This window comes from Eretmochelys imbricata, chromosome 6, assembly GCF_965152235.1.
Source record: "Eretmochelys imbricata isolate rEreImb1 chromosome 6, rEreImb1.hap1, whole genome shotgun sequence".
In the NCBI taxonomy this organism is placed as follows: domain Eukaryota; kingdom Metazoa; phylum Chordata; order Testudines; family Cheloniidae; genus Eretmochelys; species Eretmochelys imbricata.
In genome coordinates, this window is record NC_135577.1 from 73281906 (window position 1) to 73301560 (window position 19655).

The 19655-nt window shown below is 46.2% G+C and overlaps 1 protein-coding gene across 7 annotated transcripts in view; it reads left to right on the plus strand.

Moving 5' to 3' along the window:
• Positions 1 to 4550: 4550 nt before the first annotated feature.
• PLCB2 (phospholipase C beta 2) overlaps positions 4551 to 19655 on the plus strand; it is a 68490-nt gene continuing 53385 nt past the window's right edge. For all 7 annotated transcript variants that reach the window (XR_013346379.1, XR_013346380.1, XM_077818896.1 and 4 more), the window contains exons 1-3: positions 4551 to 4992; positions 13648 to 13725; positions 17233 to 17301. Coding sequence is in view for 5 of the 7 variants with exons in the window: in XM_077818896.1 (XP_077675022.1) it covers positions 4909 to 4992; positions 13648 to 13725; positions 17233 to 17301 (231 nt within the window). In the remaining 2 variants the exon portion in view is untranslated. The remainder of the gene's footprint in view (positions 4993 to 13647; positions 13726 to 17232; positions 17302 to 19655) is intronic.

Consider the following 19655-nt stretch of genomic DNA (forward strand, 5'->3'; position numbering starts at 1 on the left):
GTTGCTCAACAGTGTGAAAAGTTATACACCCTTGAGTGACGTATCTGTGCTGGCCTAACCCTGATGTAGATGCAGCTGTGTCAGTGGAAGCATTCTTCCCTCAACCTAGCTACCTCCGCTCAGGGAGGTGGAGTTACTAAAGCAATGGGAAAACCCCTTCCATTGCTTTAGTGTGTGTAAGAACATAAGAACAACCATACTGGGTCAGACCAATGGTCCATCCAGCTCTGTATCCTGTCTTCCGACAGTGGCCAATGCCAGGTGCCCCAGAGAGAATGAACAGAACGAGTAATCATCAAGTGATCCATACCCTCTCACCCATTTCCAGCTTCTGGCAAACAGCTAATAGCCATTGATGACCTATCCTCCAGGAACTTATCTAGTTCTTTTTTGAACCCTGTTATAGTCTTGACCTTCACAACATCCTCCGGCGAAGAGTTTCACAGTTGACTGGGCATTGTGTGAAGAAATACTTCCTTCACTATGGGGTTACTGCAGCCACTGTAGTGTAGACAAGCCCTCCGTCTGTTGTTCCTCACTCAAGCTGAGCTTACTGCAAGTCGGTGCTGCCCCAGGCTGGAAAGATTTTTGAAATGTTTCCTTTTCCTCTTTCTTTCACCTTTCCTGTAACATCTCCTTATCCTAATTCTCTGCTCCCTCTCTCCCCATCTTGTTTCCAATAACCGAGAGACTGGGGCACCCTCTCAAAGTCAGGGCCTTCTACCAGCCAATACAGACCTCCCTTTAGCATTAGCCAGTAGTGCTCCTAGTCAGGTGTCTCTACTGAATGAGACAAGGCACAGTCTGGAGGGAGCAGAGTGTGTCACTCTCCCAGTGCATCCACTCCTCAGGAGCTAGCCCAGAAAGCCAGAGATCAAGTCTTGAGATTTGAACTTGAGTCTCTTCTTTGGCTTTTTATTTTGTAACCACAGCAGGCCCACCCTACAGGAACATACTCTGTGAACCATAACAGAGGAAAGGAAGTTTGGGGTAAATTATGCTCGAAAGACAACTACTGAGCTGTTGAAATAGGCCTTTTGCTTTAGTTTGCCACTGATCCATCAGCCATGTTTTCATGCAAGGGGAAGGAAGCCTCCATGTACAACAGGGAGTGCGAAACTAAAGATAAGATTTGGGTTTTGCAAGAGGAAGTGAGGCTAGAGTTTCTGGTCATCTCCACACAGATGGGGATTTTAGCAGAAAGCAGGTTGAACGGCTAACACGTAATACATCCTCCTAAGATAGTTTCCAACTCAGTCACATTTTTTATTCGGCAAGAAAAACTGAAACACTATGGGCTGTTCTCACATTATGTTGGGGCAGTCATAGCACAGTGAAAGAGAGGAGATGCTTGGGGCAAGGTCTTTGGGGAGAATGGAACTATCTGGCTGGCAGCAGGAAAAGGTGCTCTCACTAGGCTAGGTGGAGAGTGGTGCATGGACAGGACAGAGGGAAAGCAGCCACATCTCTAGGGTTAAGTGTGTGGAGGATGGAAGTGTCTCTGGCACTAGCAGGAGGCAGGCACCCTCACTGCACAGGACATAGATGTTGCCAGAACTATGAATGGGATGAAAAATTGGAACTGCCTTTTTGCACGCAGAAGGTCTCCAGCTGCAAGCCCCCAGCTTTTCACTGCCTGTAGGTGGCAAAGCTAATCTCAGTTTTCCCTTTTTTGAAAAGTATGGATCAGCTCTTCAAACCTTGCCCCTGTCATTTAGCACTCCTTCCACCGCACAACGGGCAGCCGGGGGGATTCCCAGGGAATCCCACCTCCTTCCAAACCTTCCGTCATAACACACTGTGCTCCGGAATATCTGATCAGGTAAAATGCCCCTTAAGGAGCCATTACTGCCAGCATAAGCTACAGCAGCCCTGAGACTGCTCTGACTTATGCAGGTGATCAGGTGAGAGCAAGAAGGACTTTAAGCCATCATTGCATCCCTCCCACTGCTCCTGCCCTTAGCATAGCTCACCTAGACCTAAAGATCTGGTCCTGTGTTTCTAGCCTCTTGCAAGGTTAGCCTTGAAAATGTAACCCCAATCACTAGTGCTGAATGTTTGTTACCGTGATTTTTCCCTAAAAGTCCCAGGTTGTTAATGATGTCCCTTATACTCATCCGATTCTGGCCTTTGGGATCTGTGCAGTCACAGGTGTCTTGATTTGGGAGAGGATGACACTGCACTAGTAAAGGAAACGCTGCCTAAACTGGTTTCAGAGTACCAGCCGTGTTAGTCTGTATTCGCAAAAAGAAAAGGAGTACTTGTGGCACCTTAGAGACTAACCAATTTATTTGAGCATGAGCTTTCGATGAAGTGAGCTGTAGCTCACGAAAGCTCATGCTCAAATAAATTGGTTAGTCTCTAAGGTGCCACAAGTACTCCTTTTCTTTTTGCTGCCTAAACTGTTGCCAGTGGGGCCAGGAACATCACAAGTTGCTTCCCAGGTGGCTGCCTGAAGCTCAGCAGCTAGTGTGACCTCTGAACATAATGTGGGAGAAGCTCAGTAGCATGACAGACTGAGTGGGCTACTTACGGGGCCAGAAGTGAGGGACTGCTGTGATCTAACCCCAGCTCTGACATGCGAATACAGACTAACACGGCTGTTACTCTGAGCTCTGACATGGAGGATCTCGATAGCTCTGGCAAGTCACATCATTTCCCTGCCTTAGTTTCCCCAGCTGTACAACAGGGATAATAACAGGCATCTTGGCTGACTAATTAAAGGAATGTTTGGAAAGCACTATGTACAGCTAAAATGTACTAGAATATGCTCAAAGCCCAGCTGTGGCTGGAGGTCTAGACTCCCAACTTGCGGGAAGAGTTGACCCTTGGAACGTGCTTTTCAAAGATGTTAACTTTGTTCAGACTGCTCTGCTTTCACTGTGGGAACCTGTCTGAATATTGCTCCCATCCTCGCTTTTCATTATAGCTGGAGCACTAGCTACAGCTCAAATTAATGGCACCTAACAGTTTCCAGAAAAAATGAATCAGCAAAACGTGAGCATGCCCCACAGAAATGTCCGACTGACCTTCCCCAGAATTTTCGTCTGGTTCTGTGCATAGTGGCGGGATGACCAGGTAGGGGTAGGTTAGGTTTGGGAAGGCAGAGACGAAAATTTTGCATCAGGCCCACTTCAAAATGCTGAGGCTGCCTCCTGTCAACACAGCCATTTTTATCACCTACCCTTTTCAGAGAAACTTTACTTCCTTTTATATTCTTCTCTTCTGCCCTTCCGTGAACAATGGCTGTGCTAGGTATAGCTCACAACCACAATTGCTACAGCTTGATTTTCATAGAAGGGAACTGTTATGAAATCCCAGCTCACATATGGAAATCCTGTTAGATGGGGAGTCTGTTGCAGTAAACCTGCCATTTATTTGATTCAAAAAAGGCTAAATGCCTTCAGTCCCATCCATTTCAATCTGTGTGCCCGTCTCCTCAGCCGCCAATGCTTCTGCACCTGCCCAGGGAGATGTCCCTCCTTGCCTGCAATTAGCAAACAGACAGTTCTGCCCTCTGTGCACTCAACTGTGTTTGGGGGTGGCGGGCTCCTTTTGTACAATGGTGTCAATGTACTTGTACCCCAGTCTGGTGAGAGCGGCCCCTGCCGTTAACAGAAAGAGTGTTATCTTTACCCCCTGTCTTATGTATCTCCCAGACAGAGTGCTCTTCACTGGAGCCACGAGAAACTTGGAGGTTTTGCCTTTTAGACGCTCTGGCAGATCTTTCCTTTGGTTTCGATCTATGGTGTTTGCATCTACTCTATAAATCTTGCTCTGAGCTTAAAGTTCAAAAACCCCTCAAAACACAAAGCAAAACTCCATGAAAGTTGTCTTGCTCTCCCTGATTCTGCATCAAACCCATGAATTTCACATGCTTTGGATTCAAATCTGGGGCCCAGGTCGGCATGAAAGGTTAATGAACCTTAATGAATCTTTCACTCAACCTGCTCTGAGGTTTTGTCTATACTTGGGATTCAGCCATTGGTGACCAGAAGCTGGGGCAACTGCAATGGTGCAGCCCCCCTAGTGTAGATAAAGAAAGTTGGGATTTGCATCAGTGACACTTATCCCTGCTTGAAAGTGAAGTAACCTGAACTAGGGAAGGATGACCTAGAGAATAAGGGTCATCCTAAGGACTCAGATGAGTTTAATTCCTGGTTCAACCACAGATTTCCTGTATGACCTTGGCAAGTCATTAAATGTAACCTGTCTCAGGTTCCTCCTTCTGTAAAATGGGTATAATATTTCTTTACATCACGGGGATATTGTGGGGATAATTCCATTAAAGATTTGAAGTGTTCAGATGCTCCAGTGATGTGGACTATATAGGTAGAATATGCACTGTAAAATAAATGCATTCCTTGTAGATGGTAGATGGTTCTGTAGTGCTGAGGGGGCTGATCATGTGTGGCCAGGCTCACTGGTGTTTTGTGCTGGTGTCTGTTGAAATTGATAAATGACTGGGTGGTTCACTGGCAGATACTGCACTTGTTCTAAAGAAAAAAATTTAAGGAAGTTCTGTCCGGAAGTGTCTGCTGAACATTACACTTCAGTAGTGCAGAGTTCTAAGGAGTAGATCTCTCCTAGAGTGTGTGCGTGCGTGTGTTTCTCTCAGCCCATCCCAGGCTTTCCTCTTGCATAAGCTTCATCTTCTCCTCCCTGTGCTGGGACCCACCTGCTTGTTTGGAGAACCACTGATTTACAATGCAGATGAGCGGCTCCTCGCTTGTCTGTGCTAGTCCTCCCTAATTTTACCTGGCATATAAGAGGTTGTTTGGTGCCTGATGCCAAGGGCAGCAGTGGCAGAGAACACCATGTGAGAGGCAGAGATCAAGAAGAGGGGGGCCAAGAAAGAGTGAGCCCTGCAGCTGCCCTGTTGGCTGAGGGGCAGATCTGTGGGACAGAATGTCGATGTTCACACCCATCCTGATGCCCCCCGAGGTGAAGGAGTATCTCTCCAAGGGCGAGCGCTTCATCAAGTGGGACGATGTGAGTACCTGGGCTTTCACTGCATGTGCTGGGGGCACGGAGGAGGCCGAAGTCCTGCTGGAGGGCTGGGAGTGCTTGCTCATGTGTGCATGTGTGTGTGGGCAGCCTGTATGTGAGAAAGTAGGAGAGGGCAATGGGAAAATGTATGTCTGCTGTATGTGTGGGCACCTGATGCATGGAGAGGGATGGGTGGATGAGGGGGATGCTGAGCGAGTGCATGTGTGTATGGATATGAGGGGTGGGTGATGTGGGCCTGCGTGTGTGTGTGAGGTGATGGCAATGCACTCTGACCCCCACGGGCGCAGGCAGTTGTGTCCTAGTTCCATGAAAGAGTTCTCTGGTGGCATGATCAGGGCCCCCCTTCTGTCCCATGGGTCAGCCTAGGGAAAGATGGAGAGTCAGTGCAGCTCCCCTCCTCCTCCCCAAGACAAAGGAAATGTGTCCTTGATGCTGTAGGTCTCCCGGAGCCGACAGGGTCACTCCCTGCACTCAGAGATCTCCAGCGAGGTTGGGCAGGATGTGGGTCTCAAGCAGAAGGGCTCTTCAGTTTTGCAGAGGGAGGGGAAAAAAATCAGATCAGAAGTTGCTTCCCCTTCTGGACCCATTGCTGGAGGGAGTAAGGGGTGTGGCGGTGAGCTGTTTCCTTCTCTCCCAGCCCTGTTCGCGAACAGGGAAGATGTGGTTAGCCTGTGAGCTACAGAACTTGCATGGGATATAGGGGCCTAAGCAGCTGCTCAGTTCATGCTTTCACCAGTGTTAGGAAGGTGGCTCAGGTACAGGCTTATTTTCCCACCATTCTGGGTTGGGCTCAAGGGCCTGCTTTGGTTGGTTTTTAGCTGAGGACTGTGAAGAGCTGCTCGCTCATCCTTCTTCTTGTGTCTGCAAAGTGACTGGTTTGAGTTATCCATTGAGTATCCATCACAGGCCAGGAGAAGGGGTTTGGAACAGGAGCAAAGGAGGAAATTCATTTGCTAAATATTCCTCTGAGTCTAAGAATCTGTGCTCTTGTCTCCCAGGAAGGCCTCCAGCATTCCCCCAAGCAGGGATATGGGGCAGCTGTCCATCTCTTTATTTTAGAGCCAGATCTCTGTGCCTTTTAAGATTTACTCATCACCAGAGGTAAGAGTCAATAGACCAGAGAGGAGCTATGGATATATGATAGTTTGCCTGGATCTGGGGGAAGCTTTTACACAATATGGCAAAAGAGACACATTTTAAAGGTCCATAAGTGGCTACGTAGTGGGTGGCTGTGAGCTACTCAAGTCGATGCAGAACTAGTTTGAAGACAAAGGGCCCTCCTTTGTAGAAGCAGTATGGGACGAAGGAGGCGACTGGGGACATGCAGTAATCAATGATCTGCGAGGATAATCTAGCAGCGTTCAAGCCAGTAGGTGATGTAGCGTGCAGATAGCAGAAATGGATGGTGCTAAGTAATACAGGTCAAAATGACACTGGTAGCTCAGCAACATGGGCAGATGCTCCTCCTGACTTGTATAATTCTCTGTAGAAAATAAGTGAATGAGGCCAGAGCTAAGTGGAACACAGATATATCTATCTTTAATCATGATTGCTGCTAACAGGGTTCTAATGTGGCTTTCTTGGTATTTTGTTTCTGAGAACAATGTTGGCCAAACACGCATAGTCTAAAGCCGGCATTTTCGTGTGGCCACCGATTTTCTGTCCCTGTTTTTGGGTGCCCACCTTAAGACAACTTGAATCTGATTTTTAAAGGCCTTCCCTTGGAAATACTGGGTGCTCAGAACCTCTAAAATCCAAGATGTCTCAAACTGATCATCTAAGAACTGAACCCTCCCCTCTCCCCCCAAAAAATACTGGCCACTGCTGAAAATGCTGGCCTTACTCCTTAGGTAGTCGACAGCATGCTCTCCAGCAAAACATATCCCTAATCAGGATTTGGTTATTCCATTCACATTTCTCCATCTTGTCAGGCTTCCTGTCCCACGTGTGTGGGGGGGGGGAGGGGCAGGAGCGGCGGGCAGGGGTGCTGCAAAGGGAAATGGTGAGACATCCTGGGCTGCAGTGTTATCAGTGGGCTGGCAAGACTCGGCTCTTCTTTTCCCTCTCATTGAATTGGATTTTGGGATCCCTCTGCTTTCTCAGCACCTGACCAGATTTGGATCCTGAAGAAAGCTAGCTGCTTTAAACGGTATCCAGATTAGGTGCTGTTGGCGGGCAGGGGGAAACATTTTGATGAAATGAAGGAGATTACGTCTGCTTCCTCTGGCAAGGGGTATTTCCTTTGCAGTCTCAGAGTTGTACTGGAACCACCACTGTTTTTGGATTTCCAGGGAGCAGCAGTGGCCTACCAGGCCTTTTAGCACCTTCAGCTGGCCTAGCAATTGGAGCTTTCCCTCTAACGGAGGACATACTCCTCTAGGCTGACTTATATTAATGTATTTTATTTAATTAGATTGCAGCTTCTATGGGGCAGGGATCATCTTTACTCTGTGTTTGTACAGTGCCCAGTTCAAAGGAGGTGCCATCCAAAATAGGGAGTCTGAGTGTTACTGTAATACAGATGATACCTAATCATTATAGCCACTTTGAAGACCACTCCAAAGCCTCAGCTAATGCAGAATGTGCTTGGCCATCTCTTAAGTGTGGCAAGCAGATGTGAATATAACAAGTGGGATATATTACCCACCACCTGACCAGGATGGTGATAGTGACTGTGAAATGCTCAGGGAGATTAGAGAGGCTATACAAATAAAAAAACTTCAATAATAATGGGGGATTTCAACTATCCCCATATTGACTGGGTACATGTCACCTCAGGATGGGATGCAGAGATAAAGTTCTTGACACCTTAAATAACTCCTTCTTGGAGCAGCTAGTCCTGGAACCCACAAAAGGAGAGGCAATTCTTGATTTAGTCAAAAAGAAAAGGAGTACTTGTGGCACCTTAGAGACTAACCAATTTATTTGAGCATGAGCTTTTGTGAGCTACAGCTCACTTCATCGGATGCATACCGTGGAAACTGCAGCAGACTTTATATATACACAGAGAATATGAAACAATACCTCCTCCCACCCCACTGTCCTGCTGGTAATAGCTTATCTAAAGTGATCATCAGGTTAGGCCATTTCCAGCACAAATCCAGGTTTTCTCACCCTCCACCCCCCCACACAAATTCACTCTCCTGCTGGTGATAGCCCATCCAAAGTGACAACTCTTTACACAATGTGCATGATAATCAAGTTGGGCCATTTCCTGCACAAATCCAGGTTCTCTCACTCCCTCACCCCCCTCCAAAAACCCACCCCCATACACACACAAACTCACTCTCCTGCTGGTAATAGCTCATCCAAACTGACCACTCTCCAAGTTTAAATCCAAGTTAAACCAGAACATCTTGGGGGGGGGGGTAGGAAAAAACAAGAGGAAATAGGCTACCTTGCATAATGACTTAGCCACTCCCAGTCTCTATTTAAGCCTAAATTAATAGTATCCAATTTGCAAATGAATTCCAATTCAGCAGTTTCTCGCTGGAGTCTGGATTTGAAGTTTTTTTGTTTTAAGATAGCGACCTTCATGTCTGTGATTGCGTGACCAGAGAGATTGAAGTGTTCTCCGACTGGTTTATGAATGTTATAATTCTTGACATCTGATTTGTGTCCATTTATTCTTTTACGTAGAGACTGTCCAGTTTGACCAATGTACATGGCAGAGGGGCATTGCTGGCACATGATGGCATATATCACATTGGTATTTTCCTAAGTGGAGCACAGGATCTGGTTCAAGAGATGAATATAACTGGACCGCTTGGTAACAGTGACCATAATATAATTAAATTTAACATCCCTAGGGCAGGGAAAACACCACAGCAGTCCAACACTGTAACATTTAATTTCAGAGAGGGGGACTATACAAAAATAAGGAAGTTAGTTAAACAAAAATTAAAAGGTACAGTGCCAAAAATGACATCCCTGCAAGCCACATGGAAACTTTTAAAAGACACTATAATAGAGGCTCAACTTAAATGTGTACCCCAAATTAAAAAACAGAGTCAGAGAACCTAAAAAGTCCCACCGTGGCTAAACAAAAAGGGAAAAGAAGCAGTGAGAGGCAAAAAGGCATCCTTTAAAAAGTGGAAGTTAAATCCTAGTGAGGAAAATGGAAAGGAGCATAAAGTTTGGCAAATGAAGTGTAAAAATATAATTAGGAAGGCCAAAAAAGAATTTGAAGAACAGCTAGACAAAGACTCAAAAAGTAATAGCAAAATTTTTTTTTAAGTACATCAGAAGCAAGAAGCCTGCTAAACAACCAGTGGGGCCACTGGTCGATCAAGATGCTAAAGGAGCACTCAAAGACAATAAGGCCATAGTGGAGAAGCTAAATGAATTCTTTGCATCGGTCTTCACAGCTGAAGATGTGAGAAAGATTCCCCCACCTGAGCCATTCATTTTAGATGACAAATATGAGAAGCTGTCCCAGATTGAGGTGTCATTAGAGGAGGTTTTGGAACCAATTGATAAACTAAACAGTAATAAGTTACCAGGACCAGATGGTATTCACCCAAGAGTTCTGAAGGAATTCAAATGTGAAATTGCAGGAACTATTAACTCTAGTCTGTAATTTATTGTTTAATTCAGCTTCTGTACCAAATGATTGGAGGATAGCTAATGTGATGCCAATTTTTAAAAAGGGCTCCAGAGGTGATCCCAGCACAGGATGGTAAGCCTGACTTCAGTACCAGGGGAACTGGTTGAAACTATGGTAAAGAACAAAATTGTCAGACACATAGATGAACATAATTTGTTGGGAAAGCGTCAACATGGTTTTTGTAAAGGGAAATCATGCCTCATTAATCTACTAGAATTCTTTGAGAGGGTCAACAAACATGTGAACAAGGGGAATCCAGTGGACATAGTGTACTTAGATTTCCAGAAAGCCTTTGACACGTTCCCTCACCAAATGCGCTTACGTAAATTAAGTTGTCATGGGATAAGAGGGAAGATCCTTTCATGGATTGGTAACTGGTTAAAAGACAGGGAACAAAGGGTAGGAATAAATGGTAAATTTTCAGAATGGAGAGAGGTAAATAGTGGTGTTCCCCAGGGATCTGTTCTGGGCCCAGTCTCATTTAACATATTCATAAACGATCTAACAAAAGGGGTAAACAGTGAGGTGGCAAAGTTTGTTGACAATACTAAACTGCTCAAGATAGTTAAGACAAAAGCAGACTGTGAAGAATGTCAAAAAGATCTCACAAAACTAAGTGATTGGGCAACAAAATGGCAAATGAAATTTAATGTGGATAAAAGTAAAGTAATGCACATTGGAAAAAATAACCCCAACTATACATACAATATGATGGGGGCTAATTTAGCTAATCAGGAACTATAAACAACTAATCAGGAAAGAGATCTTGGAGTCATCGTAGATAGTTCTCTGAAGGTGGCCACGCAGTTTGCAGCGGCAGTCAAAAAAGCAAACAGGACGTTAAGAATCATTAAAAAAGGGATAGAGAATAACACGGAGAATATCTTATTGCCCTTATATAAATCCATGGTATGCCCACATCTTGAATACTGCATACAGATGTGGTCTCCTCATCTCTAAAAAGATATACTGGCATTAGAAAAGGTTCACAGAGGGGCAACTAAAAGAATTAGGGGTTTGGAACGGTTCCCATATAAGGAGAGATTAAAGAGACTAGGACTTTTCATCTTGGAAAAGAGGAGACTAAGGGGGGATATGATAGAGGTATATAAAATCATGAGTGGTGTGGAGAAAGTGAATAAGGAAAAGTTATTTACTTGTTTCCATAATATAAGAACTCGGGGCCACCAAATGAAATTAATGGGCAGCAGGTTTAAAAGAAATAAAAGGAAGTTCTTCTTCACACAGCACACAGTCAACCTGTGGAACTCCTTGCCTGAGGAGATTGTGAAGGCTAAGACTAAAACAGGGTTTAAAAGAGAGCTAGATAAATTCATGGAGGTTAAGTCCATTAATGGCTATTAGCCAGGATGGGTAAGGAATGGTGTCCCTAGCCTCTGTTTGTCAGAGGGTGGAGATGGATGGCAGGAAAGAGACCACTTGATCATTACCTGTTAGGTTCACTCCCTCTGGGGCACCTGGCATTGGCCACTGTCGGCAGACAGGATACTGGGCTCGATGGACCTTTGGTCTGACCCAGTATGGCCATTCTTATGTTCTTATGTTATGTTCTTCTCATAACACAAGAACTTGGTGTCACCAAATGAAATTAATAGGCAGTGGGTTTAAAACAAACAAAAGGAAGTATTTCTTCAAACAACACACAAGCAGTCTGTGGAACTCTTTGCCAGAGGATGTTGTGAAGGCCAAGACTATAACAGGGTTCAAAAAAGAACTAGATAAGTTCATAGAGGAGAGGTCCATTGATGGCTATTAGCCAGGATGGGCAGGGATGGTGTCGCTAGTCTCTGTTTGCCAGAAACTGGGAATGGGCGACAGGGGATGGATCACTTGATGGTAACCTGTTCTGATCATTCCCTCTGGGGCACCTGGCATTGGCCACTGTCAGAAGACAGGATGGACTAGATGGACCTAGATGGACCTTTGGTCTGGGCTAGGTGGACCTTTGGTCTGACCCAGAATGGTCGTTCTTATGTTCTAAATGTGGCCCGATTCCGTTTTAAACATATTTCTACTGAGAACAAATTATAAGCATCTTGCATGTACAATCCTTACTGTCTTTGGCAAGTTCACGCAAGTAGCTCCATTCACTTTAGCACATTGTGACCCATGGAACATACTTAAGAGGTCATAAAGCCCCTGTGTGGGCTACTCCCGTTGCAGACCACAGTGCAGGGATTAAATAGCCTTCATGGAGCCACATATTGTGTCTTGGAGTGTGCAGGGCCTTAACTCCTTCCATACAAAGCAGCAGCCAGCCAGCACAGAGTGTAAAGTAAGCTGTGCCAAGTAAAGGGATAGAACAAGTTACTTTCTCCCTGGAGCAATGAAAAACCAGACACCAAACTGTGACTCTCTACATCACAATTATGTCCCAGGGCCAGTGCAGAGCAGCAAAGCTACAAGCTGTCCCTTACAGAAGGGAACTCCTCAATTGATCCCTAAGTGATTATTGGAAATGGATCCCTTGAACAGGAAATAGGATTTCGTAATCTTCGAAGGTGAAATTCTGGCCCCCTTGGAGTCAATAAGAGTTTTGCTACTGATTTTAGTAGGGTCAGAAATTCACCCCAGTGATGTTTTGATTTTTGCATTTCTCTGAATATATTTGGGGGCAAAGTTAAGGGTGAGGCAGTATGAGTCAAGGGAAGTGATGGTGAATGAGAAAGGGTTATTCAACAAAGGAGAACAGCCTGGCTCCCCTAGCTGTTCATTTCCAGACATTTTGGGATTTGGGGTTTCTTCTTATTTAAAGTGTTGAATTTTTGCAAAGAAAGTACTATAGGTTTGGGGTGTGAGATTAAATTAATTGAAACATACTTGTAATTTATGATCACAAACCTTATATAATCCGTGCTCTGCACTGGCTCCCAATCCACCCCCAAGTGCAAGTGAAGGATTTTGTTATCATCTACAAAGCTCTGAATGGCCTGGGTTCCCACATCCATCTCATCTGCTATGCCACATTGCAGCAGTTGTGTTCCACAAGACAGCTCTTGCTCTCAGTCCTTGGGGTTGAACTCCAGGGCATGGGCAGCAGGACATTCTGATGAAGAATCCTCATCTCTGGAATTCACTCCCTCCTGCAGTCTCTCATAGGCCAGCCTTGTTGCATGTGTTTTAGGATGCGTGTGCTCAGTCTGTCTTTTTCTTCATGTGGGCCTATAGCCAAAGGGGAGAAGCTGTTAAGAAAAGAAGGAGATAAAGAGATGATCATGGTTTGTGCCACTTTTTAGTAAGAGTTCATGATAATTTATGCAACATCTAAGATCTCACAATGTTGGGTGGTTGAATAAACTCTGTCTGAACCCAGTTGTAGCTAGCATGGATCTGTTCCTCATATGGACAGGTAGGAAAGAGGTCCTTCTGGGCTTTTCCACACTGAAGACTCTGCTTGGTTTTAAAAAGCTTGGTTTGGTGGGAGAGTGTGGGAAATCTAGAAATGTGGTCAATGGGGTCCTCATTTGCATATCAATGTCCAGAATGCTCTTCTAGCTCACAGCAGTGAGCTCAGGGAACTAACTGAGAACTATGGGGACATGGGTAGGTATATGTGTCTTCATGAGCTTTCTGCCTATTGCAGAAGAGGAGAGAGTGGGAGTGAAAGGAGGGAGTGGAATGATGAGAGGGAGAGCATGGCAGACAGATGGTTATTGTAGTGTTCAGTGCTCATGGAAGGCGCCAACCCTGGAGATTAAAGACCCTTGGATACTCATAGGGGAGGTAAAGGACACAGTGACAGCATATCCTTCCTTAACACTTCGCTGCCAATGTGTCTTGGCTCAGCATTGATCTGGAGGCAGGACCCACCATTAGGGGTAGCAGCAGTATAGGTTAGCCTCCATAACCCTTGGCTCTCACTTGCTGGAGCTGAACTCAAACTAACCAACTGCTTTATACAGACCACAGAATAGTCAGAAGGTGATTCACCAAGTCTGGGCTGCAGGGGAAATTACATTCCCTTACAGATTCTCCAACGCTTTAAACCTTCTTTCTCCTGGTTTTGTCAGGACACAACGAATGCTTCGCCTGTGATTCTCCGGGTAGATCCAAAGGGCTTTTACTTATATTGGACATATCAGAATAAGGTAAGTGTTGAGCTTCCCAGCCGTGTCTCTGAATTGGAGTTTGTAAAAGTACCCAGAGCAAAGAGGCTTGGTCAGCCGCTAGACAGCAGCTAGAACACATCCCATCTTAGAAGAAAGCACCACACAAGGGCCTGGGGACTGCCACTTGTTCAGTGACAGGTGCCCCTACAGGAATTTCCTGGGCAATTCCAGGAAAAAGCAGGGAGTCAGAGGAACTAGACTACATGTGCCGATGGGAAATGAGCACTTCCTTTTTTGTCACAGGTTTTGTTTGCACTGTATAGCTCGTTAGTTCCATGCCTCTCAGAGCACTTTACAAAGGTGAGCAAGCATTAATAGTCCCATTTACCAGACAGGCTGAGTGAATTGTCCAGAATGAGCAAATGGCAGAGCTGGAGCTACAACCCAGGACTCGCGAGCGAGAGCCCCCTGCACAGCCTACTAAGCCAAAAGCTACAACTCTTACATGTCTCAAACAGGAATGGACTATGCTTGTAGCTAAGTAGTGTGCTGATGTTTCCAGGAGCTATGTATGAAGTTTATCCAGGTGTGAGCTGAAAAAAGGGAGGAAGGAAGAAGGTGGAAGACAGCACACCTCAGGTCCAGAGGGAGATATTGGTTCCTCCAGTGCTAAGCTGGAACACACAGTTGTATATCTACATTTGAGCTGGGCAGTGTGATTCCCAGCTTGCCTAGATGTGCTTGCACTAACTTGCTAAAAATAGCAGTGTCGCCAGGGTAGCATGGGGAGCGGCTCATGCTAGCCGCCCAAGTACATAGCCACTTGGATCCCTGGGTACGTACTTGGGTGGCTAGCCCAAGCAGCTGCCTCTGCACCCTTGACACATTGCTATTTTTAATGTGCTTGCTTAAGCAAAGCTAGTGCAGGTCCACACAAGCTGGGAATCACACCTCCCAGCTCAAATGTAGACATACCCAGCAAGGGATAGGCAGACTGGAGCATGCAGGCTGGAGTGAGGGGTGGAGAGGAGCAGGGGTGCTGGAACAGTTTGTGTAGTGGGGTTGCTGAGAGCCATTGAACCAAACTGTAAACCCTGCATATAATGGAAACCACTTCAAGCCCAGGTATGAGGCAGTATCCCTAGTTCCAGCATCTATGCAGGGGAGACGCAGTGGGAAAGGAGAAAAAATCCAGTTCCCCAAGAGGCAGAGAGTGCTGGGAGATGGCAGGTGGGAGGCTGGGCCTACATACTTCCGCTTTCTAGTCCACTGTGGTTCAGCTTCACTTCCTCCTCATGACCCACATACTGACGCATGGCAGATAAAGAGACAGCAGCAGTACATTGCACAGTAGTACTAGCTGGGACTATTTGGGCGCTATTAGTGACATCTTCGCTATGACTGTTTCCTCGTAACAGTGATTGCCAGTGCCAGCTGGGGCTCCAGCATGGTGAACTCCCTCACAGCGGTGCCACAATAACGCTTGTCGGCACAGCAGTGGTGTGAGATAAGGAGCTGTTAGCAGCAGCATCTTATGCCCAGTATATTCCCCTGAAATGTCTGCATTCCCTTCAGCTGTGTGTCTCCTCCTGAAACATTTGGCATTCTGCTCAAGGGCGCTCCAGATCTACTCCTCATGGTTGCGGGTTTGGAGCTATAGGGAACGCTAGAGGGTGTCTGCTTCCTCCTGCAACACAGCAGAACAAGTGGACAGCTCTGTGGGCAGGAGAAACACTGTTTTTTGTAAACCTGACAGACACTGTGACCGCCCCCTCCCTTCTCCCTAAAGTAGCAGATGTTCAGGGTATGTAACTGGAGCGAGGGGTTCAGAGCTGGGGAAGGAAATGGGGACAAGACCTGCTGCTCTTTGGGCAAAGAATGCTGATTCTGCAGAAGGGTGTTAGCAGCAGACCTGGTACTGGAATTGTGGAGTTGTGGGGAGCAGGCCTGCTGCTGTAGGAGGAAACATAGGTCAGTGCCTAGTTATACTGGGAAATGCAGTACTAGTTGATTAGCACCTAGTACAAACTGTAAGCAAATCTGAGAGCCACATGGCGCATCTGCTGGCTTTACATCCTGGGAGAAGTTTCAGAGTAGCAGCCGTGTTAGTCTGTATTCGCAAAAAGAAAAGGAGGACTTGTGGCACCTTAGAGACTAACAAATTTATTTGAGCATAAGCTTTCGTGAGCTACAGCTCACTTCATCAGATGCATTCATTTGTCTGGCACCTTTCCCACTCTGAGAGAGTCTCTGGGCGTTGAGTGAGCTGACAACAGCTGCTGGGTGTAGCTGATAGGCAGGCTGCTGGCTGCTGGCAGTATGGGTTGGCATGGGCCATGGGTTGGCCAGTCTGGAGAGTGTGGCCATGGCAATGAGTGGGCGGATGCAGCCACAGAACAGGCAGACCACAGTAGATTATGCGGGTGACATGGGTGATTAGCAAAATGACACTGCTGGGGGCAATAGGCAGGTTGATGACATGGGTAACAGGTGAGGGAGTGGGGTGAACTGTGGACTGTCACAGGCTACTTTCCGTGGCTGGGCTGGTAGCTGATTCAGTTGCATTGCACGCACACCATATTGCTGATCCCAGGTCCAGTGATAACTGCTTGGCCCTGACAGGCCTTGAGGGCACCCGTATGGGAGCAACATGTTATGTTATTAGGGGAGGAGTTGTGTTAATTACTGTATTAAACCTTTCAGTCTGCCATTGTGAACTAGATGTTTCCGCAAGTGTGAGCAGACTTGGCCGGAGCTGAGTGCTTGTTCAGTTGGTATAAGTGCTGTTCCCTTCCCTCCTGAGCGCTTACTAAGCATTACACATCCTGCCAGATGTTTCCAGGATTCTATGCAGAGTCCCTGTTTTCACTTCAGAGATACCACCCTGTCTGATTAATTGGGCTTTACTGAACAGCAATCCACCCCTGCTACAACCTCTCGCCCGCCTCCTTCTTAGTGCAAGTTTGTGGCATGCCCTTTGATGGGTGTGGAAGGTGCTCTCCCACAGGGCAGGAGCTTGACGGAATTGCAGCCCTTGTGCTCTGTTGCCCCCAGAAACTGTTCCCTGCCAGGACCTCCACCCCAAAAAGGAAGGAGGTGGAACCACATATTACTGTCCCTCTGCACTGGACAGGGGAGCAGTCGGCTTACACAATGTTGCAGCAAAAAGAAAAGGAGTACTTGTGGCAGCTTAGAGACTAAGTATGCATCCGATGAAGTGAGTTGTAGCTCACGAAAGCTTATGCTCAAATAAATTGGTTAGTCTCTAAGGTGCCACAAGTACTCCTTTTCTTTTTGCGAATACAGACTAACACGGCTGTTACTCTGAAACCTGAAGAATGTTGCAGCAGGTGCTGTCTCTGTGTGGCTGGGAGTTGTGCCATTGTTCCTGCTCTGGAAGTGCAGCTCCACACTGACGCCAATGCAGGGCTGTGAGTGAAAGCCACCAGAGAGCCTTGCCATTCCCTTTCTAACCCTTCGCTCTCTGCTGTCCTTGCCCTTCCTCCTCCAAGTGCCACCCTCCTCCCTATTTTTATTCTTTTTCAGGAAATGGAATTTTTGGATATAACCAGCATCCGAGACACCCGAGTAGGAAAATTTGCCAAAATCCCCAAGGTGAGTCTGTGGCCCTTTTCTGTCCACGGTTGAGCCCTTGCTTGAGCCACGTGTTTGCATAGATGGTGTCTTTCATACTGCCCTCAAGGTATCTCAGAGCACTACACAGAGCTCTCTCTAACCAATGGATTAGAAACTAGAAAAGCAGTGACTGTGGAACCAGTATCGCACTTCTCATGCAGGTAACCAAACATCTCAGATGAAGAGTGCCATATCTTAACAGTCCTAATGCTACGTTGCATCTGAGCACAAACCTTGGACTAGGACTTGAACCACCTGTCATTTTCAGGCTTGGAAACAAGAGTGCTACCACACTGGGCTGTATGGGCACTTGTATATGGGAGAGGGTGAGAAGCAAGCATGGGTCCATAGCCTGTAAATTCATGCAGGCTTAAATTGCTGAATGAGAGATTTAGGTTAGACATTAGGAAAAAATTTTTTAACTGTGCGAGTAGTTACGTACTGGAACAAATTACCTAGGGAGACTGTGGAATCTCTGTCGTAGGTATTTAAGAACAAGTTAGACAAACACCTGTTAGGGATGATCTAGATGATACTTAGTCCTGCCTCAGTGCAGGGGACTGCTCTAGATGACCTATTGAGGTCCTTTCCAGTCCTACAGTTCTGTGATTTCCAAATACTAGGGGAGGAAGCAGGCAGGGAAAGGCTCAGTGCTTGGTGGAGGTGGCTGTTTGGCACCCTGGGGCACAAAGCTGTCTGGTCCCCACTCCTGTAATGGTTAGTTTTATTTAGGAATTGAATTTTATACTAAAATGGCTAAAATTACTGGGGGCAATGGGGCAGAATCCTCCATTAAAATCCGTGAATTCTAGTTTGGCCACACATCAGGAAGGTGTGCCCCATGCATCTGTATCCCACTGTGTTCCCAACTCCCCCATGGTCCAAGTGACTCTTTCCCATGGGCAACAGCAAGAGCCGAGGGAACTTCATTTGGATAACTCCTCTCCCCCAATTCCCTGGTAGCTACCTGTGCTGCTCAGAGTGATGGGGTCTTAAATCTTGTGAGGATTGGGAGCTGTGGAGCCCTCCATGCACATGTCAGCAGAACGGCCCTCACCATCATGAGACTTAGAGAATTCTCAGCAGTAAGCCGTCCCGATGTCTAGGGATAGGGCAAGGCTAATAAGAAAGTGAGCGTTACATCTTACTATTGGGCTTAGATTTTCCTTAGACATGTTCAGCGAACATACTCGCTGCCATATTATGGAGCTGCTGCCTTATAACTACTCCATCATGTTGCCAGCATGTAGCACTGGAGTAAAAGCTGATTACCATTCAGTTGCCACAGCTTTGTGATGTTGGCATTGCGTTTGAGGGTGAGGAAAGGCTGCTTTCTCTCCAACTCTAGCAGTCTGCATGGTTCTTTGCCTATATTTGCATAAGAGAGTTTGTTTCCCTGGCTTCTGACTCTGGTTTGTTCAAGTGAGGCTACTAGGGAAATCAGAGAAGTGGGAAAAGAGTGGAGAGCTGAGATTAAAGCTGAATCACTGGGTTGCTGGTTTATAAAGTCCCATTTTGGCTGGGGCATGAATTATAGGGCTGGGGCATGAATTAACCTCTCCTTCTTTTTAATGATATCATACCTGTTTTTACCTGGCAATCTCATGTAAAATGGCACTGTGTCTAATTGTGTTGTGAAATTGCAGCATGATGTGAGGAAACTGTCATGATATAATAAGGGACTGTGGTCTGAGCTTTAGGCTGGGAGCTAGAATTCGTGGGTTCTATCTGCAGCTCTGACTCTGTGGGGTGGTACAAACAACCTTTATGTATGGCAACCATTTGGCCTCCTTCATCACAGTATCTGAGCACCTCACAAACATGATTGAATTTATCCTCACAACACCCCTCTGAGTACGGTCATTCCCATTTAACAGATAAGAAATGGAGGCACACAGAGAGTATGTGACTTGTCCAAGGTCACATGTGAAGTCTATGTCTGGGAGATAAAGCCAGTCCAGGGCCTTAACCGAAAGACCGTCCTTCTTCCCTATTTAAAGCTTTTCCGTGCCTCAATTTCCCTATCTGTGAAATGGGGATAACAATTAATTTTACTGGAGTGTTGTGAGGCTTACTTAGTTAATGTTTATAAAGTGCTTTGAGGATAAAAAGCTGCAAACATGATGTTATGTCATGGTGAGATGACAGTATCAAGATATTGCCAGTACTGAATTTGATGAGTTTGTCTAGCAGAACAAACTCAAAGGTAGCAGTTCTAGATGACAGCTTTCAGACTGTCAAGACTCAACTGTGAACAACAAAGGGACTTACCTGCATGATAAGCAACACCAAATAACAGAAAAGGAAGGGGAGGAGGAGACAGCTTCTAACAA